General features: G+C 54.3%; 1 protein-coding gene across 4 annotated transcripts in view; it reads left to right on the top strand.

Moving 5' to 3' along the window:
* ADAMTS10 (ADAM metallopeptidase with thrombospondin type 1 motif 10) overlaps positions 1-26,393 on the top strand; it is an 82,445-nt gene that overhangs the window by 53,339 nt on the left and 2,713 nt on the right. For 3 of the 4 annotated variants that reach the window (XM_064469387.1, XM_064469389.1, XM_064469386.1), the window contains exons 11-23: positions 1,839-1,980; positions 8,137-8,244; positions 11,482-11,627; positions 12,057-12,120; positions 12,928-13,030; positions 19,796-19,929; positions 20,789-20,912; positions 21,461-21,541; positions 22,972-23,135; positions 23,568-23,694; positions 24,620-24,749; positions 25,407-25,611; positions 25,826-26,002. In XM_064469387.1, coding sequence (XP_064325457.1) covers positions 1,839-1,980; positions 8,137-8,244; positions 11,482-11,627; positions 12,057-12,120; positions 12,928-13,030; positions 19,796-19,929; positions 20,789-20,912; positions 21,461-21,541; positions 22,972-23,135; positions 23,568-23,694; positions 24,620-24,749; positions 25,407-25,611; positions 25,826-26,002 — 1,705 coding nt within the window. The remainder of the gene's footprint in view (positions 1-1,838; positions 1,981-8,136; positions 8,245-11,481; positions 11,628-12,056; positions 12,121-12,927; positions 13,031-19,795; positions 19,930-20,788; positions 20,913-21,460; positions 21,542-22,971; positions 23,136-23,567; positions 23,695-24,619; positions 24,750-25,406; positions 25,612-25,825; positions 26,003-26,393) is intronic. The other variant, XM_064469388.1, reaches the window with a different exon arrangement.

Here is a 26,393-nt window from a genome sequence, read left to right as displayed (position 1 = left end):
CATCCTATCCCAAGAGGCACGTGCTTTCCTTCCTTTCTTTAGACTTGCCCATGGTTTGCTTGCCTGCTGAAGATACTAACCCCATTTACCTTGCAGCTGTGAGACCTTTATTTAGGTTCCCTGCTTCCAGAAACTTTGGGGATCTTTTGAATAAGACCTTAAAAGAATGACATCCCATCTGTTAGGCACAGCCAGCAAGGATTTGTGGTGTTTTGCCACCATTATCTGGCAAGATTGCCTTCTCCTCCCTGATCGCATGGTGCCCTGCTTGTTTGTAGGTGGCCCTGCTTGAGCAGGAGGGTTGGTCCAGGTGACCTCCAGAGGTCTCTTCCAACCTCAGCCAGTCTGTGATTCTGTGAAATAAATCAATAGCTTCTGGAGGCATTTGGATGTTTCTGAAGTTCAGCCAAGACTTGCAGAGACGGTTTGGTGTGGTGGAGAAGGAGGATCTGGAGACAGGACTGGGTCTGCATGGTGTATGCAGCTTCTCCAGACACTCAGGAGGAGACTTTTCAGGTGTGAACAAGCAACCTAGGAGAAAGGGGTTTGGTTTTTTTAGGATTCAGGAGACAGGATTTAGGCTCCTAAGTCCCAAAGTTTCGATATTGTCACCTTGCCTGAGTCATGCCTCTGCAGCCTGAAAGAGCTCTTGTCCACAGTTCAGGCAGTCCCCAAGGTTTCTATCACAAAACGAGCTGTCAGGATCAATTTTGGTGAGGTTTTTGGTAGGATACAGGCACTACCTAATGGAAGGACTGGGTAGGACTTGAGTTGCAACTGGAAAAAGCAAGCGTGTGGGGTCACTGTGGTGGGAAGTCCCCAGGGAGTCTGAATACCAGACCTCTACCAGAGGCACTGCTGTTGTAATGCTGTGAGAGGGGCAGTGAAGGCGAGCCTCCCTGAGGGGCTGCTGCCTGCCCCCCATCCCACAAAGCTTGGCCAAACCGAGCAGCTCATCACCAAATCCCACATCTGGCAGCTCATGCTTGGCCACAGCAAAACCTGTCCCACTTGCTCTTGACTCCTGGACGTGCACTGCAGCAAGGCACGTTGCATGGATGGTACCGGGAAAGCGCCAAGGCACAGGCTGCCTTGTCCTTGGGTAACCCAGAGGTCTCGGCAGGGCTGGCAGAGGACAGCAAGTTCATGTCAGCCCTCTCCACGGTTTGTGCTTGCTGACCCTGCCTGAGCATGGCCCCGGGAGCCTCCACCAAGATGGGGCCATGGTGTGTGCAAGACCCCGGGACACAGGGCCGGGGAGTGGTGACAGGAGCCTTGATTTAGGGAAAGCTCGGAGAGCAGCAAGGAAAGAGCAAAGGAAAGGCATGTTTCTTGCAAAATTTGGATGCTCCTGCAAACCTCTGGCATGCAGAAGGACAGGCTTGGAGACCAGGGACTCTCTGTGCTCGGCACCTCCAGTTACTCTCAGCTGGGGCTCTACAGCCGTGGGGTGGGGGGGCAGCCCCTCCGCCTACCCACCACCCTGGGGGTCCTGGGCATGTGTGTGCCTGCGTACTGCCCTGTGCTGTCTGCTGGGCCCAGGACCTGTTGGGAGAGCCAGGGGCTGGCGATAGCTTGCAAAACCCTCAGATTAAATCTTCTAAAGTTACGTAGGAACAAGCATATGCTTTCCAGCCCCGAGGGCATGCATAGAAAGACTTAAGAGCACTTTCTCAGCACTGGTTTTGCTCAGAGGAGACTGGTAGAGTTATCCCCGCAACCAGCCAAGCATGTGAGAGCTCAGCCCATGTGGAGCTGGGAGTGCCTGCTGCTGGTCCTCCACCACAATGCTCTCCTACAAGCCTTTCTGAGCTCTAATTTTCATCTCTTGTTTCTAGCTCCGGAATGGGCTTATGCCTGAACAACGCTCCTCCCAAGCAAGACTTTATCTACCCAACAGTGGCTCCAGGACAGGCCTACGATGCAGACGAGCAGTGCCGTTTCCAGTACGGAGTTAAATCTCGCCAGTGTAAATACGGGGTAGAGAGCCTTCCTGCTTTACTATCGGTTCCCAGGGGGTGGAGGATGGGGGCTACAAGGGCAAAGGGGCCATGGGGCCATTCCACTGCTGCCCACATTGCTTTGCTGTCCTGCTTCAAACGAAGGGCACTGGCACATTCCCTGTGAGCTTTTTGCCCTGCTTCCCTGTGAGAGGACAGAGGTTGTTTCCCATCCACAAAGGTTGACCCCAGCTCAGTTTCAGTCAGATTGTTCCCATGGGAAGAGATCTCTTGCCTCTGTCTGATACCGTGGCTGCTGCTGGACCCCAAGGGTTGCAGCTGAAAGCCAAGCTGCAGGCCCTTCATCCAGACTCCTCTCTCAGCAGGCTTTGTACACAGACATATTTTTCCATAATCCTTACTAGAAGTCATTATGCCGCCCACACAAACTTAGGAGGAGAAAATTATTTCTTCCAGGTGAGGTGGGTCGATGTGCTGTAGGTCTATCTGAGGGACAGCAGCCCACCAAAGCCACTCCCATCATGCCGCCATCCCCTGATCTTTGAATCCAGGAAACCACTGAAAGATTGTTTCAGGAGAAAAGATCTCAGCCTCACATTTTGCTCTTCTTAATGTACTGGACATTGCCAACTACCTGAGCATAGTGGCGAGGGGGAAGCAGCTGCACTGAAGGGCTAACAACTCCCTAACACATCCACTTTCCCGTAGAGAAAACAAAGGAGCCAGCAGTGAGATACACGGACAGCTGTGGTGTCTGATGAACACACGTGTGTGTACCTACGCCAGTCCAAGCCCTGGAAAGCTGTGAAGGAGGAAACACAGATCAGGGTTTAGTTTCTCTTGCAACCACGTAAATCCAAGCCAAATGCTGACATCGAAGCATGACCCAGTGTGAACCAGTTTATTGCTCTGAGTGTTCACCTATTTGGTATGGTTGAGCACTACACCACCTCCTGGTGGTCTCACCAGCTCGTCCTGGTGAACAAAGGGCCAAGCTTGGCTCTCCCTGGTCCAGTGCTGTCTTTCGACGTGGCCCAGGGGCCCAGAACCTGCTGGACATGGGGCAGATGCAGTCTCATGAGATGCCCAGAGCCATAGCAGAAGGCTGGGTCTGAATACTGTGGTTGTGGTAGCTCATGTCAGGTGTTACCAACTGTGGTCTGTGCCCCTCCTCAGCTGAGCCAGTGGAATGGAATGCAACGAGCTGGGCAGTGGAATGGAAACTTTCCACATTTACATGCCTGTTTCCCAGCTAATTTTTAACTTGGGCAGATGCTTCCTGTATATATACAAGTGTCACAAAAGCACAAGATGTCCTTGTGATGACCCTTGTAGCCCAGCCCATCTTGCATGTTTTTTGGGAGAAACCCAAAGGGCGTAAGGGCTCAAGTGTCTGCAGATAAATCTGGGTAAATGTGTAAGTCCACCCATCCTGTGCCCATATAAACGGACTCCAGGGTGATGGCACAAACATGGCAGGATCCCTTCCTCTGTGCCAGTACAGGGTGGATGACAAATAGATATGATGAGGAATGAGGACAGAGTGAACAGATGTCACTGGTTGAAGCTGGAGAGTCCTCTCCCTTGGGGACACAGAGAGAAGAGACTATACAGGAGCTCCTACTTCCCAGCAGTCATGCTGGCTCTCCAAGAGCAGTGTGGAGGGGTAGATGCCTTTTGAAGATGGGAGAGGCTTTCTCCTTTCACTGGTTAAAGCCAGCTGCAGCTGGGTTTTGGCGAAGGAGTTTGGAACCAAAATCCTTTTGCATTTTGGAGCTGTAGCTGTCGGTGCAGACTCCGCAGTATTTTCCTTTGTCAGCTCTCCCGGTGTCACTCTGCTATCACAGCCCCAGGAACAGGAGGGAAGCAGAGAAATCCCAGGCTCATCTTTTCATCCCTCTTGGTACCAGCACAGAGGATTCCCAGTCGTTGAGTCAGTTCGTCCTGCGGGGATATCGGTTACTGTTTAGAGCACAGCCCTTGGCGGGGCGGAGGAATGCCTTGCTGGAAGGCTGAACCAAGCCCGGAGTTGTGATGAACAGGCTGCTACCTGACTGGAGGCAGGCGGCCGACAGCAGCTGTCTTGTGGGTCACACTGCCATAGGGCCAGGCAGGAGGCCAGGCGGTTGCTGTGCTGCCACGGGAGCACGCAGCACAGAGCACGCTGTGTCCTTCAGCCTGAGCTGCGGCATTGGTGTGCTCCGACAGTGGCACCGACGTGTGCTGGGAGTGCATTAGCAGCAGCCGTGGTTGTTCGAGGTCTGCTCTCACATCACGAGACAGTTTCCTTCATTGACAATGTGAACATTTTTAATACTTTCAAGAACAATCTAAGTCGTGGCAAGGTGCTCTCTGAAAAGCAGCAAGTTTTCCGTAGACTTGTTTCAGTAGGAATAGGAGAAGGATGGTGACCTGGCAGGAAACTCAGCTCTGGATTGTAGGTGCTGCTTTGCAGTTTGTAGGTGTTGAAATCCAGCCTGGTTGATTTAGTGGCTGTCGTGGCTTAGCCCCAGTCAGCAACCAAGCACCACGCAGCCGCTTGCTCACTCCCCCATGGTGGGACGGGGAAGAGAATCGGAAGAGTAAAAGTGAGGTGACTCATGGTTTGAGATAAAGACAGTTTAATAGGTAAGGGAAAGGCTGCGCACGGAAGCAAAGCAAAACAAGGAATTCATTCACTCCTTCCCATGGGCAGGCAGGTGCTCAGCCGTCTCCAGGAAAGCAGGGCTCCATCACGTGTAACGGTTACTTGGGAAGACAAACGCCATCACTCCAAATGTCCCCCCCTTCCTCCTTCTTCCCCCAGCTTTATATACTGAGCATGACGTCATATGGTATGGAATATCCCTTTGGTCAGTTTGGGTCAGCTGTCCCGGCTGTGCCCCCTCCCAGCTCCTTGTGCCCCCGGCAGAGCATGGGGAGCTGAAAAAGTCCTTGACCAGTGTAAGCGCGACTTAGCAACAACTAAAACATCTCCACGTTATCACCACTGTTGCCAGCAAAAATCCAAAACACAGCCCCATACTAGCTTCTACGAAGAAGTTTAACTCTATCCCAGCTGAAACCAGGACAGTACCCACCCCTTATTCCATACCATTTACATCATGCTCAGGTTCCACACTATCCAATGCAACTACAGTAACCTCCACCCCCTGCTTCCCCTCCTTTGATAAAATACACGGGTATCATTTAGTCCATGGCTTTGGCCTCCATCTGTTCTTGTAGTCACTCAGGACAGGAGAGGTGGTGTGTTGCGTGGAGTTACTGGGCACCAAAGCCAGCTCAGGTCAGGTCACTGCTGTACTTGCACTGCTTCTTGAAAGGCTTGTCCTCCATTGGTTCAGGTGGTTCCTGCTGTAGTAATTCCTATAACATGCAACTCAAATCACAGGTTACAACAATTTAAAGGTATATCCATTACAGTCTCCACCCCTGGCCCCTTTGGGTTTTAACATTACAATGAACTCCTCCCCTTGCTCCCAGCCTGGCTAGCAACAAGGGGTTTCTGCTATAGTAATTTCCATAATATGTAACTCAAATCCCAGGTTAGAACAATTTAAAGGTATTTCCATTACAATATCCACTCCTGGTCCATTTGGATCAGACCATCAGATTTAACATTGTAATGACCTCCTCCCCTTGCCCCTGCTCTGGTTTGGACTTATCCACAGACTGTGGTCCTTTAGGGTTGTACCTGCTCCAAGTGGAGCCTTACCCAGGAGCCACAGTCTCCCCAGGGGCACACCTGCTGCAGCATAGACTTATCCAGAGCCACAGTCACTTTGAGGTGCACCTGTTCCAGCGTGGCCATCTGCATGGGCCTCAATGCTTTCAGAGCTATACCTGCTCCAGCATGGCCTTACCCACAGCTGCAGTCCCTTCAGAAGTAAACCTGCTCCGTTGTGGGCTTATCCATGGCCACACACTTTGAGGTGCTCTGGCATGACCTCATGCACAGCCACTGATGCTTCAAGGTGTACCTGCTGCAGCACAGACTTATCTACAGCCACAGACACTTCGAGGTGTACCTTCCCCAAGATGGATATATCCTTGGGCCACAATTGCCTCAGAGGTACGCCTACTGTGGCACAGACATAGACATGGCCACAGATGCTTTGAGCTACATCTGCTCTGGTGTGGACTTATTCACAGTCACAGACACTTCAGGGTGTCCTGCTCCCACATGGACTCATCCACAGGTCACAGTCCCTTTGACTCGAGTTCACACTGGAGTTCCAGCCTGTCCAGTGCAGCAGCACAGAAACAGCAGTTGGGCCCTGGCCATCTGCCAGCCCAGGCGCCTGGCCATGGCTGTTATCAGAGTGTTCCCAGGCCCAGCAGGGAAAGGTGATAAGCAGTACAGCAAGCAGCGAAAGCAAAAAGTACCACTAACGAGCACTAGATTTTTAAGGCATACAGTAAGACAGGCAAGCCCCATAGCAAGCACAGAAGCCTGCCAATTAATAGCTAAACAGCAATAACCGCTATAAATTCCATCTAGCACATTCCAATCAAATCTGTCATTATCTCAAACCTTTCGAGCCCCATGTTGGGCGCCAAAATGGACTGTCGTGGTTTAGCCCCAGTCAGCAACCAAGCACCACGCAGCCGCTCGCTCACTCCCCCCTGGTGGGATGGGGGAGAGAATCGGAAGAGTAAAAGTGAGGCAACTCATGGGTTGAGATAAAGACAGTTTAATAGGTAAGGGAAAGGCTGCGCGCGGAAGCAAAGCAAAACAAGGAATTCATTCACTCCTTCCCATGGGCAGGCAGGTGCTCAGCCATCTCCAGGAAAGCAGGGCTCCATCACGCGTAACGGTGACTTGGGAAGACAAACGCCATCATTCCGAATGTCCCCCCTTCCTTCTTCTTCTCCAGCTTTATATACTGAGCATGACGTCATATGGTATGGAATATCCCTTTGGTCAGTTGGGGTCAGCTGTTGCCCCTCAGAGCATGGGTAGCAGAAGTCATGGGAGCTGAAAAGCGTACCTTGAAAGTGTCAGGGAACAACTAGCAACAACTAAACATCTCCACGTTATCACCACTGTTGCCAGCAAAAATCCAAAACACAGCCCATACTAGCTTCTACGAAGAAGTTTAACTCTATCCCAGCTGAAACCAGGACAGTGGCAGAGCAGGTTCAAAGGGCCTGGACTTTCTCATTTAGCAGCTGTGATGCCTTTGCAGAGTCTCTATTGTAGACCTAACTTTTGCGTGAATTCTGGAATAGCCAAGAGAAGCCTTTTGTTTGCTGACGCACTTGAGAGGTCAGATGGTCTGAGCTCAGGAAGCCTCATGGAAAGTGGTCTGGAGTCCTCAGCCCAGTATCACTCAGTGGCCCCAACTGCACCTAGCAGAGACCAGGAGCAGAAGTGCCCACTTCTGGAGCTGCTAAAGGGCTAGCTCGGTACCTGGCTTTATTTTGATTATTCTGAAAATGGCTCTAAATCTTCCAGAGAAGTCTTCCCTTTAGGACTGCTAGGCTGGCTGGAGACTGTCAGCACACAAGCTGGTTGCACTATGACCTGCAGTGCATTCCTGTAGCAGATGCCATGTTGATGCTCCTGGGGAGTCCCAGCTTCCCACAGAGGCAGATGTGGAGCCGTGTGGCGGCTCTGGACCCACGTGGTGTAGGGATGCTCATGGCAGGTGCTAGGAATGGGCCCTTGTGCTTGGCCTCCACTGCGCAGACCCAGAAAAGAGAGCATCCCTCAGCCCTGGGGAGAGGTGTTAGGCAGAGCACAGCGAGATTAGCTTGGGACTCACCAGGATGTCTGAGGATGTGTGTCCTCTGTGGCACAAAGACCAGATTTGGCTGCACGGCTGGCTGGGGAGCTGGCTCTGGCTCCTGAGAGCAGTGAAACCTACAAATCCAGAGAACCCCAGCCACAGGAGAAGCTCTTAGGCTTAGTCCAGAGAAGGGAGTGAGCTGTCAACGGCCTTGGGGTGACTGCAGCTGGCAACACCTTGCAAGATTTTATCTCATTTTCCCCCTACCATGCTGAAAACACTCCTGTCCCTGTGTCCCAGCCCAGCTGGTGCTTCTCAAGCGCACCGGCGTGCTGCTGCCCCATCCTCACAGTCCCTAGCACAAGCAAATCCTAATCTTGGCTTTGTTTCTTTGTCTCTTTCTTCCTCTCTCCCCCTCTCTCCCCCAAAATCTCTCTTTCCAGGAAGTCTGCAGTGAGTTATGGTGTCTGAGTAAAAGCAACCGCTGCATAACCAACAGCATCCCTGCTGCTGAGGGGACCATATGCCAAACCAACACCATTGAAAAGGGGGTAAGGAAGCCCGGGGCACCATATCAAGTTGACAGTGAGTGGTAGAATTCCTCTTCCAGCAATAACCAGGATTATTGTTTGCGTTGGTGAGCACAGAGTTGATTTAAAAGCACCCACCAGCCTGTCCTCCCCTGCCTCCCACAGCCTGGAGCCACCCCCACTCTCCCTGCTGGTGCAGAGGGAGGCTGGGATGTGCCAGGGAGCCCAGGGGCCCATAAGCACCGTGAAGTACAGATCATCTTGCATCTTGCTGGAAATGCAGAATATGAAGTCCCTGCTCCAGCGACCTTGTGCCTCAGAGGCACAGTAAGGTGACATCAAGCTACGGCGTAGGCTTTAGATGAACAAACATCTTGTTCTCAGGTCTGCTGAGGTTTCCTGGCTGTCCTGAGAAAAGTGATTTTTGCCCCAGTTTCCCCAGGAGGGACAATAAGTTTGTAACATGCTTTCAGAGGAACGCGTGAAAAACTGCCTCGCAAGGCTAGATATGATGAAACCTTCATTTTTCAGACTCAGCTGAAAGAGGACAGTAGGATTTTTCATGACCACATATTTTGAAAGTGAATTTTTACTTGATTGTTCATATCACTTCATTCCCTGCACCTCCTACAGCCATTTGTCCCAATATAAAGCAAATGTGTAGCACTGTTAAAACAAAGTGCCTTTGCAAACTGAATAATAACTGAGGCAATGGAGAATCAGGGCTGGGACATTCTGCATTAAATGGACATTTGTTTTTCTGCTAGAGGAAAAATAATTCCCAAGGAATTCAAGAATAATTTCAAATCCTTAAGAAGCTGGAGAAGCTGGTGTGCAGGAAAGAGGACGGCTTTGACAAATGCTTTATTCTTTGCAAACAGTCGCCTTGGTTCTGCCAGAAATTAGATCAAAAAAGAGTAGACAGCTCCTGGGCCTGAACATTCCTGCTGCTGGAGATTCACCATATACAATGGCAAATTTTTTCTACCAGTCATCTTATTTTACCAGCTTTTCCCACTTTCCCACTTTTAAATACCTCTTTTTCTTCCCCCCCCCCCCCCCCCCTTACTAGTTGTTTTTTAACCAGGGTTCTTCAAAAGTTCTAAGTGATGTGACAAGCAGTCACAGCCCCCAGGACTCGTGGGAGCTATTCCTAGTGAAGCTACTGACTCAGTTTGAACCCCCAGTTACCTTCCTGTGCTTCTATTTATCCTTTTGTATTAATTCATGCTTCAGAAGTGAGTTGATATCCTTGGGTGAAAGAAGCAGCACCTTTGTATTAAGTTTCTACACCTTCACCAGCTGTGCCCCTGCGTTCGCTGGCCGGGGGAGCGCTCAGACCTCAGCCCTTGGCTGGACCAGTGCTCTGAGGTCTGCCCTGGCTTCTCCCTTTCTAGCTGGGGAGAGCAGAGGGAAGGATCAGGGCACAGAAGCTATTTAAGGCTGCAAGATTAAAGGAGAGATAGAATGAGTTTCTGTGCTTTGCCACCCAACTGGGGAAGCAGTGGTGGGGGAAGACTGAGCCAAGCTCTGTGGGATGGTGGCTGTGCCCACACCCCAGACCTCTGGATGTTTCCTCCTTCCAAAATCTCTGGTTTAGTTTTTGGTTTGGGGTTTTTGGTTGTTTGTGTTTTTTTTTAATGGATCCCCTGTGGTTATTATGCCTTCACCTGTTTTACCCCAAGAACCCACAGTGGGTGACTTCAGGCCCTGATCTTGGGGTTGTTTCTGCTGCCCTGGGGTGGCCCCAGCAGCCTGGCTGCTCAGACAGCAGGTTCACTGTCTTGCTGGCTCCTTCCGTGCCTGTTTTGGTTTTCTTTTCTCTCTTCTTTTTTTTTTTTTAATTTTCCATTACTCAAGCACTTGTTACACAGGTTGTGGTCAGCGCACCCTGTGAGGATGCCTTTCATTACGCATCCTCCCTCCCTGCATGACCCTAACTCTATCTGGTCCCACAGCCGGCCTATGTCCGTGCTTGCCACAGGAGAGCGAGCCAGGGTCTGCTCCCAGCAGCCAGGGTGCAAAGGCAGAGCCCATCACAGATGCTCTCAGGAGCCCTGAGCATGTGGAGGGGTTCACAGGGGCTGGACAGGCTCCTGGGTCCCTCCTGCAAAAGCAGCAGCCCCAGCAGCTCCAGTCTGGAGCATCAGCAGGAACTCCAGCAAGGCTTTGCCTGCAGAGCATCTCCTCTGCATGTGGTCACACCTTCGGAAAGGGGCTAGTGTGCAAGGAGGTTGCTAGCTGAGTGTCCTGGGAGGCCATGGTTCATTTTTCCCTGCTGGCTGTGCTGCCCGTGGAGAGCCTGGCTCAGGAGCCAGGAGAGGCTGTGCCAGCAGCTCCAGGGTGGGTTATCAGCCCCTGGAAGGAGCACACAGCGGTTTCTTCCTTCCTGGGATTATCTCAGCCCCCGAGGCATGGCATCCGGCACCATGCCCAGAGAATGGCAGCGGGTCTGGCAGTGTCCCGCTCCTTGCATCACTGTTGACTCCAGGGGGTGCAGGACTTTCCAGGTCTGAGGGAAATCTTCCATAGGCAAGTTTGCATGAGCATCTGTTACCAACAGGACAGAGGCAGGGCGACTCTTTAGGGATCCTCGGCAGAACAATCACACAACAACATTGTTGTTACAATCAAAACTTTATTTTAACCTGAACCTTCTGCAGATTGGGTCATTTGAACACATTAACCACAACTTGAGCTCCCAGTACACATCCAAAATTCACTCCATCCTGTGAGGAAGCAGCTGGCGGTGGAGGTGTCTGTGCCCCCCAGGGGTCCTGGCCCTGCTGCCCAGCAGCAGCAGCTCCCGTCCAAGTCCCATGTGGGACTCGCTGCCGCATGCTTTTATAGGCAGTGAGGTGTGTCTCTGTTCACAACATGTGTTGCCCTGATTGACCCAGGTGCCCAGGACCCCTTTAGAGAAGTGGGGATGTGACCCACTTGCCTGTGGCCGCCTGCCCCACAGGACAGTGCACCAGGGGTTGGGAGTGGGGGCACCGGTCCCAGCATCCCTGCGAACCCCAAGTACGCAGCGTGCACAAATGGTGACACTGACTAGGAGAGGGTGCCCAGGGAGAGGCAAACGCCCTCTGCAACAGAGAACTTGACTCCAAGGCCAGCGCAGCTCTGAGTTCAGATTTCACAGGATCAAACCAGATCCCAGCTCTGAACTGGCTTACATGGCCGACAGAGGCTGGGGAGCACCCTGGGAGGAGGAGACTGCATGCTCAGGGTGTTTGAAGCTCTATCTTTCCCCAGTGGTGCTACAAGAGGGAGTGTGTGCCTTTTGGCACCCGACCAGAGGGCATGGATGGTGCCTGGGGAGCCTGGTCGTCCTGGGGAGAGTGCAGCAGGACATGCGGCGGAGGCGTATCATCATCCATTCGCCACTGTGACAGCCCACGGTAGGTGTATGTGTGCACAGCCATGTCAGACGTGGCCCTACCCTGTCCTGGCTGCACGGCATCGCTGGTTGGGTTAGTGGGGAAGGCAGCAGCCAGGTGCCTGTGTAGCCCTGCGCTCAGTTCCCAGGAGGGTCTCAGCTCCTGCACACAAATCCCCTGTCCTGGTTTCACAGCAGCCCAGTGCTTTTGCCTTTTTGCTTTTGGATCTGCAGCCACAGACCCAGAGCCACTTGGACAAGTCCACTGTGCACTTGCAGCTGAGTGTGTGAAGTCTGCTGGGGGTCTGCACTTCTGCAATAGCCCCTTCAGGCAGGATCCATCCTTGCAGCAGTGCAGGGTTGGTGCTCCTGCACGCTTGGGGCAGCTCCCTGCCACAAACGTGGCTCACTGCCCTGAGCTTGTTCTCCCATCTCATTCCTGGTTTGGCAGGCCCACGATCGGAGGGAAGTACTGCCTGGGAGAGCGGAAGCGGTACAGGTCCTGCAACACCGATGTGAGTACCCGTGGGCTCGGGGAGAGGAGCCCTGGTGGGCCAGCAGGGCTTTGCTGGTGGGGCAGGCAGCGCTGTGTTGCAGCATGGCTGCAGGGTGTTATGTGCAGCTGTGGGACCCACGGGAGGAGGGGGCAGCACTCCCACAGTGGGGAAAGCCGAGCAGGACGATGCACGCCTGCACCAGCTGTGAGCTGGCTCAGAGGGTGGGTGGGGGAGGTATGTATCTGCAGGGCTTCAGTATCAAGAAGGGGCCCGAAAAGATAACAAGGAAAAGGGGGAGAGATCAGAGGCTTTCAGCACTGACATGACAGCCATTGCCTCTCACACGGTGCAAGTGCAGGCCTGGTCAGGTGAGAGCGGCTCACGAAATGCACCATAGCACCCCGCTTCCCAGGGCTGGGGGTTAAACCTCAATGGGAGCAAAGAGAAACAACTGTGCTGCAGGGAAGCTCAGTGAAGCTTTGGACCTAGGGAATGGTAGCTTTAACATCCACAGGCTGGTAGCGAGGAAAATAGATGGCTCCCCATTGCTTCTCCTGGGCTTAGCACCTAGCTTTTAAAGGATTGCTCACGAGAGCAAGCGTTGCATCTGCAGACAGACCAGCTGGGGCTCAATGGCTCATGCCATTAGTCTTCAACTAGTGTTTAGCTTTGCAGGAAGGATGCTCCTGCCATGCTGTAACAGTGTCCAGTTGTCTGGGCTGGTGTCCATCTCCTAGAAGGGCTGGTGTTAGTTGCAGCTGGGAATCCTGTAGCAGATAAGGCAGGCTGCTCCCAAGGTGCTGATTGCTGGCTGTGTGGCCGCAGGACTGCCCGCCGGGCTCCCAGGACTTCCGAGAGCTGCAGTGTGCCGAATTCGATAACGTCCCCTTCCGAGGGAAGTACTACACCTGGAAGACATACCGTGGCGGTGAGTGCTGGGGCTGGGCTGAGCATCCCCTGGCTCAGGCAGAACTGGAACAGGGCCGTGCAGGGCTTTGCTCTCCCCCATTCTCCAGGGACAGGTTTCATGGTCCAAGTGGTCTGGTGGGCAGTTAGTCACCATCTCCGCTAGCCCAGGTCCCACAGGCTGCCCACTCTCTGTCCCTGGGGTGTGGATCGACGTGCATCTCTCCAGGCGGCTGCCCCACAACCGTCCTGCCATGCCCTGGCTCACTGACCCCATGCAATTGCTCTTTAATTTCGTTGCTTTGCTAGAAACAATTCCAACAGCATCAGAGTTGTTTAACTTCTTTTCTTGAGTCTGTTTCCTTAACTGCTGAGTGAGCAAAGAGGAAGACAGACAAGAGAAGGGAGTTGCTAGTGTCTGGTACCTGATGGGGAGAAAACAGGGCAGGTAAAGCTTCCAGTTTCTGCATGGGCAGAAGGGAGGCAAACCAGTGGATGCTCCAAAGAGCAGCGCTCGCCTCTTCCCAAGGTCAGTCCTCCTGTGTCTTGCAGAAGTGTCTAGAGAGGAGAGGGGGCGGGATGAGGCCTCTGTGGTAGAAAGCTCTTAATAATGAGAAAGAACAGCGCATCTCCTTCATGTAGTTAATGAGCTTGACTGGGGAAATCCTTTGCAGCTGTGTAAATAAGCATACCTCCCAGCGGGACTCCGGCAGCTGGCACAGATGTGCTGAGGCTGCAGGGGATGGATCAATAAAAATGTAATAAAATTACAAAGCAGTAAGTCACACAAAAACCCCAATGGATGCCAAGGTGGAAGACAGCCCCACAGTCTGGATCTGCCCTCGCTCGGACCTCTCTCTTCCCCAGGCATGGCCCAGTGGTTTGTGTCCAGGGGACAGTTGGCCGTTTGAACATTGGCCAGCGAATTGTAATCTGGCTCTGATGCAAATTTTTGCTTTGGCTTTCAAAAAAAGCCCCTTGCCCTCTCTCTGCTTCAGCTTCCTCTTCCATAAGGTGATGAAACTTGTCCCCTTCCCAGGAGGCTGTGAGCGTTGGCACGATTGTGTCTTGAAGGGGTCTGGGAGCTCCCTGTTTTGGCTCTCCATGTTGGCTGTGGGTGATGGTCATGAGGAGCCAGGTTCCTAAGGTTTTTTTATTCAGTGTCAAAGGGTATCACTGTCTGCCTCTGCAGGGGCCCAGGCAGGGAAACTTTCTCATGAGTAGAGAGGTGCTGGAAGCTGCAGCTCCTCAGCCTGTTCTGGGAGCCAAGCCCCTGGCTGGGAGAGCCCCTGTCTCCCAGCCCACAAGAAACTGTGTGTGCTGACACCCGCCTGCCTGGTAGCTGTCAGCCGGGATGAGCAGGGTCAGCTCTTCATGGCACGGGCTGTCCACACTGGACCCTCAGATCACTTGGGACCATGGAGGTGGCAAGGTGTCACCTACAATCTTTGCCTGAGTCTGGGTGATCTGTCAGGATTGGGGAGACCTGATTGCAGCCATTCAATACATAAAGGGGGCTTATAAGAAAGACGGAGAGAGACTTTTTACCAAGGCCTGTAGTGTTAGGACAAGGAGCCACAGTCTTAAACGGAAAGAGAGTAGGTTTAGAGTGGACATAAGGAAGAAACGGTGTACGATGAGGGTAGTGAGACTCTGGAATGATTGCCTAGAGAAGTTGTGGATGTCCCATCCCTGTAAGTGTTCAAGGGCAGGTTGGACGGGGCTCTGAACAAACCGACCTAGTTGAAGATGTCCCTGCTCATGGCAGAGGGGTTGGACTAGGTGGCCATTAAAGATGCCTTCCAACACAAACTCCTCTGTGATTGCATGGCTCCGAGGTCAGCAGCACAAGTACTTGCATCTTCACTTGCCTGCTGGATTTTGTGATACTTGTTTGGGTGTCAGAGGTACATCTGTGGGGGAGGTGGGGAGTGTCCCTTACACCTCCACCTTCTCCATGTCATAGACCAGACCCCCAGGGAACAGGCCCCTCTTGTCTTTCCCTTGCCACAGGTGTTTTGCCCCTGCAGCCCCTGTGCTAGCAGGCATCCCTACCCCAGCATCGGGAGGCAATGAGGGCTGGCCATCATCTCCCTCGCTCCCTCCTGGGCTCTTCCAGTGATGCCCAGAAAGCTCTGGGGTGGCGAGTGTCAGTCCCTCCCCACTGGGCACAAGCAGCCCCCCCCCGGATCCATCTTTGTTGGCAGCCTCATCCCCAGGCATTCTGCCCTCCAGCTGGTAGCATATCTGCTCTTCAGGTTGCTTTTGGGCACGTGTCCCTGCTTTGGGAGCCATTCACCACCCTGGCCCCCTGCTGAGCCTCTTCTCGCACTCAGCTCAGCCGCCTCCTTCAGCACTGCACCCTCGAGCCACCCCCTCGCCGAAAGGTGTGGTGGTACAGGGGAGCTTGTGCCCTTTGCCTGTCAGATGCTGGCCCCACATCGGTTTGGGGAAATGACCTGGGCATGGAGTACCCCCACCCTAAAGACAAGGAGTACCCCACTGGCTCGGATCAGGGAGGGCACCAATCCTGCAGGGAATTTGGGAAGGGAAGGAGCCGCTCATGGAAAGCCTGACACCAGTCGCTGGGTCACTGGCAAGTCGAGGTTGGGTTTTGCACAGGGCCCATACAGCATGTTTTTCTGGCAGTGCTTTATAATGGTCCTGGAGCCCAGACCCCATGACTGCGAGACACAGCCCCAGCAAGAAGTGCTGAGCTCAGCCTTTCAGAGTTCAACAGTCAGCAGATACCTCGTGGAATGCAGCTTTAATTGTTTGTTTATTTTGTTTTATTCACTTAGTTATTCATTTTGCTCTTGGCGGTTGCAAGAGCCAAGGGACAGTGGAGCAGCTCACGGGGCTGGGAGAGGGATGGGGAGGAGCAGGGGCTTGCAGAAAACAGGGGATTGCTCATCATAAATTGTAATGCACTCTAATTCCTCTATGGGACAGGGTAGGCAGGAGGAACAAAACATTCTCTGAGGTACCATGTAGCCAACTGAAAATATTCTATTCTATTTTAATAGCTATATTAAAGATTAAAAGGAGTACCTGCAGCAGACCTGGCTGTTGCTGACCTTGGACTACTCGGCCCAAAGCGAAGGGTGGGCAGCTCTCTGCAGGCCGATGCATCGCCAGGGTGTTCGCCTCTCTGGGGTGGGGGGCCGGGGACCTGCACAGCGTTTATGGCAGATCCTGTGCTCTTCAGGGTTGCATGGTCTTGTCTGCTGCTCATTTCCCAGTCAATTAGTAACATTCACCAGGCAGTGGCAGGCTGAGGGGGTCCCACTCGTTCTGTGGAAGTGGGCTCTTCTCCCGTGGTGGTGGACCCACCTTGCACAGGTGACAACAGGCACGGCAGAGCCTCTCCTGCCCCTCTGCTGCCAAATGCCTTGTGGGGCTTGTGCTGAGGATCCCGCTTGTGCCCTGCAGATGCGGGTATGGCTGGGCAGCAGTGAGCTGGCCTGGGAGGATGCAGAGCACTGCCTTGCTCTGCCAGGCCTAAGGCTCCCACTCCAAGAAGTGCAGCTCCAACCAAACCGTTCACATGCTGGGAGAGGAGGGGCTCGATCCTGCTTGCTGGTGAAAATATGGTCCTTAATTCCCAGCTCCAGGAACGTCAAGGCGTGTTGTGCTGTTTCAAAGGATCTTTCTGGGGTCCAAAACTCACCCTGGCCATGTTGCTGTGGTCAATGTTGCTGTTAGGGGACACACAGTTGTCACTGGTCAAGGGCTTTAGAAAGGTGCCTTTTTAAGGAACCACCTTAACAAGGAGAAGCAATGCCCAGCCCACCTGAGTACCTCTTGGCTGGCTGAGTGTTGAGGGAAGTCCAATTCCAGACAGACAGATGCTGGGCAGTGATACCAGCCCACATTTCCTCTGACCAGTGGGAGGGTGACCTGGCTGCCAAGGACAAATCCTGCCTGGAAATTGTCACCAGGGAGGGTGTGTTGGGGACTGGTCCTGAGCTCAGGTGGCCCAGCTGGCTCACTGCAGCAGCCGCAGTCAGGATGCAGATACCAATGTGGGGTCGTGTCTCTCTCTCTCCCCCCCTTCCTCCTTCGTTCTCCCTCTTCCCATTTCTCTTCCGTAAGACTTTTTTCTTTAAGGGCAGAAATCCCCCATCTGCAAGCCTTTCCTAAGTGGCTGGATGAGGAGAGCCAGCAGGGATTCATCCCACGTGGAGCAGCAGCTGGGTGGCAGCATGACCACAGGACCCCACCTCCCAGCTCCACACATGGACCCCAAGTCCAGCACCCACTGTCGGCTCTTGCTGGCAGGAAGGTGATGGGCACCGGGTTCCCCCTACTCAGCGGCTGCTTCCCAGTCTCCCTCTGCACACATGAGGTGCTCAGAGCCACCGGGATACAGGGCCTGCATTGGCAGCAACGGTTCTTCGCCAGTGATGGGCCAGAACCAGGACAACTGTCCTGGCATGGAGGGCTTGCTCTCATCCATGCACTTTCCTCCCTCTGCTGATAGCACATCAAAAGAAGGTTAAATTGTTAGGGATTTAAGTGTGCGTGCATACATAAATCCTCCTGGGCTCCAGCAAGGGGAGGGCAATGAGGAAACCCCTAGGAACACCCTAGGCTCTGCAATGAGCTGAGTTCATGCACTCACACCATTTTTGCAGCCCTTTAACAAAGTCAAGGCACTTAAGGCAAAGGAAGAAATTTGGCCTCACGCCACCAATCCCCAGTCTTATTTTCTCTTTTTTTTTTTTCCTCTGGCTTGTTATATTTTTCATTCCAGTTTTCCCACAGGCTCCTCTTTCGAGGCTGTGACAATTACACTCGGGGCTGCTTGCTGCTGGCACCAGCCTGGGCACAGGGAAGCAGTGGTGAGGAGTTATGATAAAAAGGAGGATCATGCAGCCAATTGTGAGCTACTAAAATGGAGCCAGGTCTGGGAGAGAGGCAGAAACAGGCTGTGGCAGGTGTTAGCTGCCCACCAGGGAACTGCAGCAAGGTGTCTGCAGTGGGCCTTGCTTTTCCTTGTAGCTGGAGACAAGGAAGGGAATAGGGAGTGCATGTGAATAGCTTAGCTAACCCATCTGAGAGCCCTGAAATGAAAGCCCAAGCTTCTGGCTGTTTCTCAGCTCCTGCTTCCTTGCATAATCTGCCCAGCACTCAGTGATGGCAGGAGAGAGCACAGCCTTAGAGAGCTGCCCATGGGCAGGGACGAAGGGTCCCACACAGACGGAGCGTACTGCTGCACAGCCAGGAGTGAGGCCACCAGCAGGAGAGATGCTCCTGAGCCAGCAAGCACTGGTTAAATCACAGATCTGTCTCGGGAAAGGCCCTCACAAGCCCCTCTCCCAGGCTGGTGGGACAGTTGCATGCACGGGGTGGGGCTTGGTGGCACGGCCTCTCTGAGCTGGGAGATCCCACAGCCAGGGTAGGTCCCTCCTGACTCTTGTTTTCTTACCTTGCTGGTGATGTTTTACCCCTGAGGTCTGGCTGGACAGACCTGGGGTCCAGGCATGCCATGGTTAGATGGCTGTGAGTTTTCAGGGTTATGCCTGCGTTGTTCCCCTTGGTGGCCCCAGAGCTCCCTCGCCAGGCAGGGGAAAGCTCGGGGTGCTGCAGAGGGGGTTGGTTCTCCAGAAGGAGGGTTGATCAAACACTTTCTCTAGGGGCTTGCCCAGGCATCCTGCCCAACAGCATGCCTCCAAGCTGTTGAATTCCCCTCTCGTGTCTCCTCCTGTTCCTCTGTCTCCTGGCTCTGCTCTTTCTTCCCCCCAGCTGTGTTCACATGCTCGTGGGCACAGCTGGGCCACCCCCCCTCCATCTGCCCATTGATGTGCTGTATCAAATTGCAAGTTTTGCAGATTTTGGTTGCTCCTGACCTAGGTGCTTCCCAGCCACGTGCCAGCATGGCTCACAACTGTTGCTGGTGCCTGCAGGAGTGAACTGCCACAGCTCAGGCATGCACATCTCTGCCAGGGTCATGCAGGCTGTTGGGTCTTCTTGAGGTGCTCAGTAAAGGCAGCAAATGCCATGATCTGCACAAGCACTTGATAAAATCCAATGACAGGAGGCAGGAAACTGCTCTGCTCAGGTGTCGCCATCCATGACCAGTCCCATGTCCTGTTCCCAAGCACTGGAAGCCAATATCTGGATGTCCAGCCTCTGTTCCTTAGTTCTTTGGTAAGAGGTGTTGGGAAGCAGGTATTTTAGCTATAACTTGAGCATCCTTTCCCTTCATCCTCATGCTGCTGTCATTGTCTTTGCTGTGAAGGACTCGGTATCCACCAGCCTTGACCAGAAAGCAATGGTTGCTCTGGCCTAGTAACTGGTCTAGGAGCTGGAAAACTTGGTTGCTCTGGTCTAATAGCTGAAGAACCTTGGACAAGTTACTTAAGAGCTGCTGCCTCAGTTTCTCTGTATAATGGGCACAAGGGTGTTGATGGCCCTTGTAAAGTGCCAGGAGACCCAGGAGTGACTGACACCAGATAAGAACAAGTCAATTTGTTTCCTTCCTCATCACATACAGCCTGCATTTCCCAGGCTGTGCAGAAGGGACAGTGTCTCATCATGTGTTGGTGTCTGGTTCAGGGGTCTTGACTTGGTGCTGATCAATAAGGAGGGTGCCTGGGTCCCTCCATGGGTCCCTCCACTCAGCAGGGACATCCTCCTGGGCACCTGGAGCTGGGCAGTGGGCCAGGCACAGGATGGAGGCGTGGGGAGTCTGCAAGTAAGGCAGCCATTATCCAGGTCTGGCTCTCCACACCTTTCCTCTCTCTCCTTGGCGGCATCATTTGAACCTCTGCTTCTTTCCCAGGGGGTGTGAAAGCCTGTTCCCTCAACTGCCTGGCCGAGGGTTTCAACTTCTACACAGAACGAGCCGCAGCCGTGGTGGATGGGACACCGTGCCGGCAGGACTCCAATGACATCTGCGTCAACGGGGAGTGCAAGGTGCTGCCGGGGTCTGGGACAGGCTCAGGACAGGGAGGCAGGGGCAGACCCTGGGGCAGGGGAGTGCTGCCCTCCACATGTCTGCACGGACACGGGCGTCCCCCTGCCCGGGCACCCAGTTCACCTGCAGGAGCAGGAGTATGTCCACCTCTGGGCTTGTGTCTGTCTGCTCTCCATGGGTGTGACACCACCGGCTGCCACATTGGCCTGTGTTAGCGATGGGGCTCTGCATTTACAGCCCTTGTAGTCCCAGGCACTTGGTATTTCCCTTGAAATGGGATCTGAAGGGCTATAAAAGTTTAATTATAGGAAAGCACTGTGGGAGTGGTGAATGTCCCCTGGCAGGCAGGCAGGCTCCCTGTCTGCCTCCCTTCCCGTGCCTCTGGGATCTCTTTGTCTCTATGGGGCTGAATACACTGTGGAATGAAAGGGGGACTGCACCATAGGTAGCCACAGCCACACTGGTGACACGTTTCCTAGCCCAGATACTGCAGCAATGGAGCAGAGCTGGAGGCTTCATGTGGGCTTGCTAATGTGATGCTGGTGCTGAGGGGACACGGCTCTCCTTGGACTGCTGCAGCTCTACCAGCTCCACACAAGCACCCTAACCTCTGCCTTGTCCTGCAGCCATGGGATTTCTGCCTGTGCCCCCCAGCCTTGGAGAGAGACCCCCCAGAGCTGGCAGATTGGCGGGACTGGGCAGAGGTGATGTTACTGAGCACTGCCTGATGTACAGCGCAATGGAGGGGAGTGAGGTGAAGCCCAGGGGAGTTCCCTGCTCCCCGGGATGCTGCAGGTCAGGTGTGGAGAGGACAAAGCCCCACCAGGATGGTTAATTCCCTGTTGCTCCTTCCTCCAGCATGTGGGCTGCGACCGTGTCCTGGGCTCTGACTCAAAGGAGGACAAGTGTCGCATGTGTGGGGGAGACGGCAGCTCCTGTGAGACCGTTGAGGGCGTCTTCAACCAGTCCCTGCCAGAGGGAGGTAGGGAGCAAGCGGCCTGGCCAGCACAGCCAACATCACCCACTCTCGAGTCCCTCCTTGGCTTTACCTGCTCCTGGGGATGCGCGGGACAGGCAGGGACATATCCCTGGGAAACACCTCAACGGGTAGGACCAGGCTACAACAGGGAGCAAATCACTCCTGTTCACTGACCAAGCTGTGACCCAGCCACTGATGGTACCCAAGTCCCTGGCACAGAGCACCAAGCTCCTTCCCTGCTCCACAGTTCCCACTGCCCTCAAGCCAGGCTGTGGAGAAGCCCATGGAGATCCCAGCTCCACAGCGTGGCCAGTCCCATCACAAGAGCCCACACCACAAAGCAAGCAAGCCACTGTCCTGGCAGGCCAGAGTGCTTTTTATGTTTCATTGCAGTGGGCGGCTGAGCGAACACCTCTGTGCTGCCAGCACATCATTTAGTGTTTAACCCATGGGTAACAGGGTGGCACATGCTCCCATCCAGCTCAGGGCAGGGTTGGCTCCAGGCTCGGAGGCCGAGCATCGCTGCTTACTGGCCCCGGGTTGTCTCACAGGTTACGAGGAGGTGATCCAGATTCCCAAGGGCTCCGTCTACATCGACATCCGGGAGCTGAACCTCTCCATCAACTACCTAGGTGAGATGGGGCTGCGGGACACTGAAATCCCAGCCAGACACCCCTGGGTCGGCCATTTCCCTGCAGTTAATAGTGCATGGTAAAGGCCCAGAATGGAAAACCTCCCACTGCAGCCAAGTATGGAGTTGGGAGTCCCAGCCTGGGGTTGGGGTAGAGGAAGGCAGCAGGGCCTGCCAGCAGGGTGGCGTGTCCCTGGCCAGCGTGGGCCACGTCAGTGCGGCACACACGGCCCCTGTCTCGCTGCGGCGCTGCCTCCGTCCTGCACTCACTGTTCGGCAGCATAACCCTGAGCAAACCCCTACACCCTGCCATTCCTGGTGCTGTCTGTGGCTCCTTGGCATTCCCCGCTCCGCCAGCATGGGGGGAATCCAGTCTGGGGATTAAAAATAAACCTGCTCACATTTTCCTTGGGCTCAATTTTCCAGCCAGACTCTGGCTGGTTTTTACCACGGGCTTTTTTCCTTCCCCTTGTCTTCTCTTTCTGCCCTCCAAGTGATGGACAGTGATCACAGAGAGGTGGACTCACTGCTGGTTTGCTGCCTGGTGCCTCCACAGTGGCTCCCCAGGAGCAGGAGCCTGCCCAGATGCTGGCACTGGTGGGAGGTTGCAGCAGGGCTCTCCTGGCAGCATCCCTCCAAGCCAGCATCCTTGGCTGGGTTCAGGGTTGCCAACATCCTTCCCTGCCTGGCCCAGGTATACTGGGGACTCCTTGTGTCCATTCAAACTGGATTTCTGTGCACTGGAGGCACAGCCCAAGCTCGTATCTCTATCGATTGCTGCCACCAGTCTCTCCCACTCCAGGATCTGTCCCTGCACCCCAGTGGGAGGGGAGAGAGCATCCTCCATCCTCATCAGGACCAACCATCCTCCCTGCTCTAGAGCATCATGGAGATGAGGTCATTGCCACCAGCGAGGGCAGGAGTGACACCGGCTCAGTGTTGGTGGCAGAGAGCAAGCTGGGAGAGCATGGGAATGCGAGCAGGAGCGAGCCGATCTCCCTCTAGTGACTCGCTTGGGCAACCGCAGCCAGGCTCCTGGGGACCAACCTCTTCCAGTAGCCCCAGCAGCCAAGACCCAGTTTGCACAGCTGGATTTGAGCCTGGCTTTGAGCCTGGCTTCTTGGGCACAGCTTGTCACACTGCCAAGTGTCCCCATCACCACCCCGGGCATCTGGCTGAGCTCCCTGCAGCATCCTCCTTCCACAGAGAGGTGGCACATTAGCCCCACCTCTGCTAGTGACTTTCTGTGTGACCCTGACTCAGGCACCTATTTTGTTTGCCCCACCTATCCCCTCCCTGTAAAACGAGGCTGATGACAGTTATCCTCTGTTGTAGCAGTGCTCTGAGCCTGGCAGATGAGAAGTGCCCAGCTGAAGCTGGATGCAGATGCATTCAGCCTTTCTGCTAACCCTTGCTCCCCTGTCCTCACAGCGCTGAGAGGGGAGAGCGGCGAGTATTACATCAATGGGAAGCTCTCCATCGACCCCCCGCGGCGCTTTGACATTGCAGGCACAACATTCCACTACAGGAGATCCCCAGAGGAGCCTGAGTCCCTGGAGGCCTTGGGACCCACCAACATCACCCTTTTTGTCATGGTTGGTAACACAGTTCCTTCATACCCCCACCTGGTATGGGCCTGGTCTGGGCCAAAGACACCTTGCCATGACTACATGGGAAATGGAGCTAATCAACCTCTGTCCTTGCTGTCTGGAGTAAAGGGGCACAGAGACCAGAGGTAAATTGGGCTAAATCCTCATGTCTCTCTTCCTAATCTGCCAGGCTTTGGAATGACTCGATCTGTAAGTGCACAGGAGCTTGTTCTTTGATTGTGTCACCTTCATGCCTGTACCAGTCATCACTGGTGGCTGCCATGTCAATGCTGGAAGGGACTGGAAAGGGAAGGTGGGCAATATTTCAGCTGCCCTGGACTTTAGACAGCATGCTAAGGTCATGGGACACCATCTGGACAGTCATGACCGTGCTGGACTTCAGTGGCACTGATGCCTCAGCGGTGCCTTTCTCTGCAGGTCCTCGTGCGGACAGAGCTGCAAGGGATCCGGTACAAGTTCAATGCACCCATCGGCAGGGATGCCTCAAACCAGTACTCCTGGCACTACACCCCGTGGACCAAATGCTCAGCACTGTGTGCAGGGGGTGAGGTTTGACCCCATGTCGGCTTGGGGCGGGGGACACGTGTCTGCACTGTGTCTGGGCCATGTGAGACAGCACACAGACATTAGCATCTGCTTTGCTCTAAAGGAGCTCTCAGGTTCCTACATATTCCCACCCTGCACTCAGCTACATGTGAGCGGGTGTCAGTCAGCATCATCTTGTGGGCAGTGTCAGGGCAAACACCCTGGATGCCGTTCTTCAGCCAGACCGCGGTGTAAGTGGTAGAGGTGATGGAAGGTGGCATGATATGCTTGAAATTCATTTACTTGTGCGATGCAGGGCAGGTTGGCCATCAGATCTATGTGTCTGTGAACTGAAACACCGCTGATGCTTCCCTGAATCCCTTGGGATGGTTCCATGGGGACTGACACAAAGGTTTGCGCCACATCTCCTGGCTCTGGAGAACCTGGCTGCGGGTGGCTGAGCTGGTATTCAGAAGGAGAGAGAGGCAGTTTCCAAAGCAAGGCTTAATCATGTTCCCTGTTTCAAACTAAGGGAGCTGACCTGCTCTTGTGTGCTAGGCCTCAACAAAGTCTGGCCCCATCTTCTTCCAGCTGTTCCCCCAGTGTGGCCCAGAAAGTCTCACAAGGCCAAGGTTAGGACAGGTTTATTTGAGGAGGAGAGATCTCAGGAATGCTTTGATCCTCTGTCTTCTGCAGACTGTGCTGGGTCCTGCCCTGGCTGGTGAGCCTTCACCCCATCCATTCTTTTCTGGAGATGTTAGAGGCAAAGGAGGCCTTGGTTATGAATAGAGAAGTAGGTTCAGGCTTGACCAGGTGCAGTGACAAGTGCCTGCACCATCTCATTGCCCTTGCAGGAGCAGAGCTGTGGGGCTTGTCCCTGAGCCTGGCTCAGCACTGGCCTCAGGGTCCTTCCATCTTTCCCCTTTGCCCCTTTTTCTTGGCAGGCAGCCAGATCCAATCTGTGGTATGCAAGAAACTTTCCGATGGCTCAACTGTCTTCAACCATTTCTGTAGCCCGGAAACCAAAATGCCAGAGCGACAGAGGCTGTGTAATACCGAACCGTGTCCCCCAGCGTGAGTACCATGGTTTGGAGCAGATCAAGGGACTGTTCATGGAAAAGCCAATGTAGAGGAGGCTGAAATTCCCCTCTCTCTGTCATGCCCATGTCAAAATCCCCTGCCACAGTACCCAGGAGTGACACTACCTGGCTGGAGCAGCTCTGTTGGGGAGTGGGGGCAGGGGGCAGTTTTCTCCTCTGTGCCCCATCATGAGCACAGTACAGCATGCAACCTGCACAGCCCAAGTGCATCACTGCAGGGAAGGGGCAGTGGCAATGCAGGGAGCAGAAACTTGTCTTCTCCACAGTGCTCTGTGCATGAGGCTACACTGTGCCTTGCTCGGTGAGAGATGTGCCAAGTGTTGGCCAAGGATGGCCTCTGTAGCGTGTCCTCCCTGTGCTGCTCTGCTACTTGCAGAATGGAGCTCTCCCTATCTGGTCCTTTGGTGCAGAGCAGATACTCAGCACAGTCTCTCAAAAATTGTCCCAGCCCCTTCCTGGCTGACCCTTGCCCCTGTCTTGAAGGGGAAAGGGAGATGTGGAGGAACTCTACAGTTCAAACAGCTGCCAGGGAGGCCGTGGCCAGAGTAGGAATAGGACTCTGTACAGGAGTATGGGGAGAAGCGTGGACCACTGTGCCCCTTGCAAGCTTTGCTGTTTTACCTGTCTCCAGCTGGGTGATTGGGAACTGGTCCGAATGCAGCCGAAGTTGCAACGAAGGCGTCCGCACACGCAGTGTCTTCTGCAAGCGTAAGATCTCTGCCACTGAAGAGAAGACCTTGGATGATGCTTCTTGCACGCATCCACGGCCAAAGATGCTTGAGCCTTGCAATAACCAGACATGTCCTCCGGAGTGGGTCACCCTGGACTGGTCTGAGGTAAGTGTTTAGCCTCGGCCCTCACCTCTCTGGTGGCTCCGGTCCTTAGGACAGTCTCAATCACTAGGCCAGAGCGTTGGTGATGGCTGCTGGCCATGGAGACCATTATGTGGGAAATGGTCTCGTAGCTCAGGAGACAGGCAAGGTGGGAGCACTGCCGGGGAGGGCCAGTGCTGCCTCTCTCTGCAATTTGCCGTGCATCCTCTCTTTGCAGTGCACCCCAAGCTGCGGGCCAGGTTTCCGCCACCGCATTGTCCTCTGCAAGAGCGGTGACCACAGTGCAACACTGCCCACCTCCCAGTGCTATGAAGGCTCCAAGCCCCCGACCAGCATGAGGTGCAACCTGCGACGCTGCCCACCGCCACGCTGGGTGACTGGCGAGTGGGGAGAGGTAGGGACAATCCTTTCCATGGGGTTATTGAAGAAGACTGCCTCCCCAGCCCCTCAAATCCTAGTCCACATAAGGCTTTCACCTGCCAGCAGAACCCACTGTGGCCAGCGCAACTATCTGGGGGGCAGCAGGACTCCGTGGCAGTGTTTTTTGCCCCCACCTTGGCTTAGGAGGCCATTGTAATGTCAGCCTAAGTGCACAGCTGACCCAGGGAGTCTCCTAGGCCTAGCAGAGCCCCACAGAAGTCACTGGAGGGCCCCCATGGGTGTCTGAGGGGCAGCAGGGCCGTGAGGATGGGGAGCAGTGCAGAGCAGTGGGAGCAATGGGCTGCAGAAGTGGGCTGGGCCACCGCAAGCGGGGCCACCACTAGTCCACTTGCCACAGCCCAGCC

The sequence above is a fragment of the Phalacrocorax carbo genome, chromosome 19 (assembly GCF_963921805.1).
Source record: "Phalacrocorax carbo chromosome 19, bPhaCar2.1, whole genome shotgun sequence".
NCBI classification, from domain to species: domain Eukaryota; kingdom Metazoa; phylum Chordata; class Aves; order Suliformes; family Phalacrocoracidae; genus Phalacrocorax; species Phalacrocorax carbo.
This window is presented reverse-complemented; position numbering and strand designations above follow the sequence as displayed.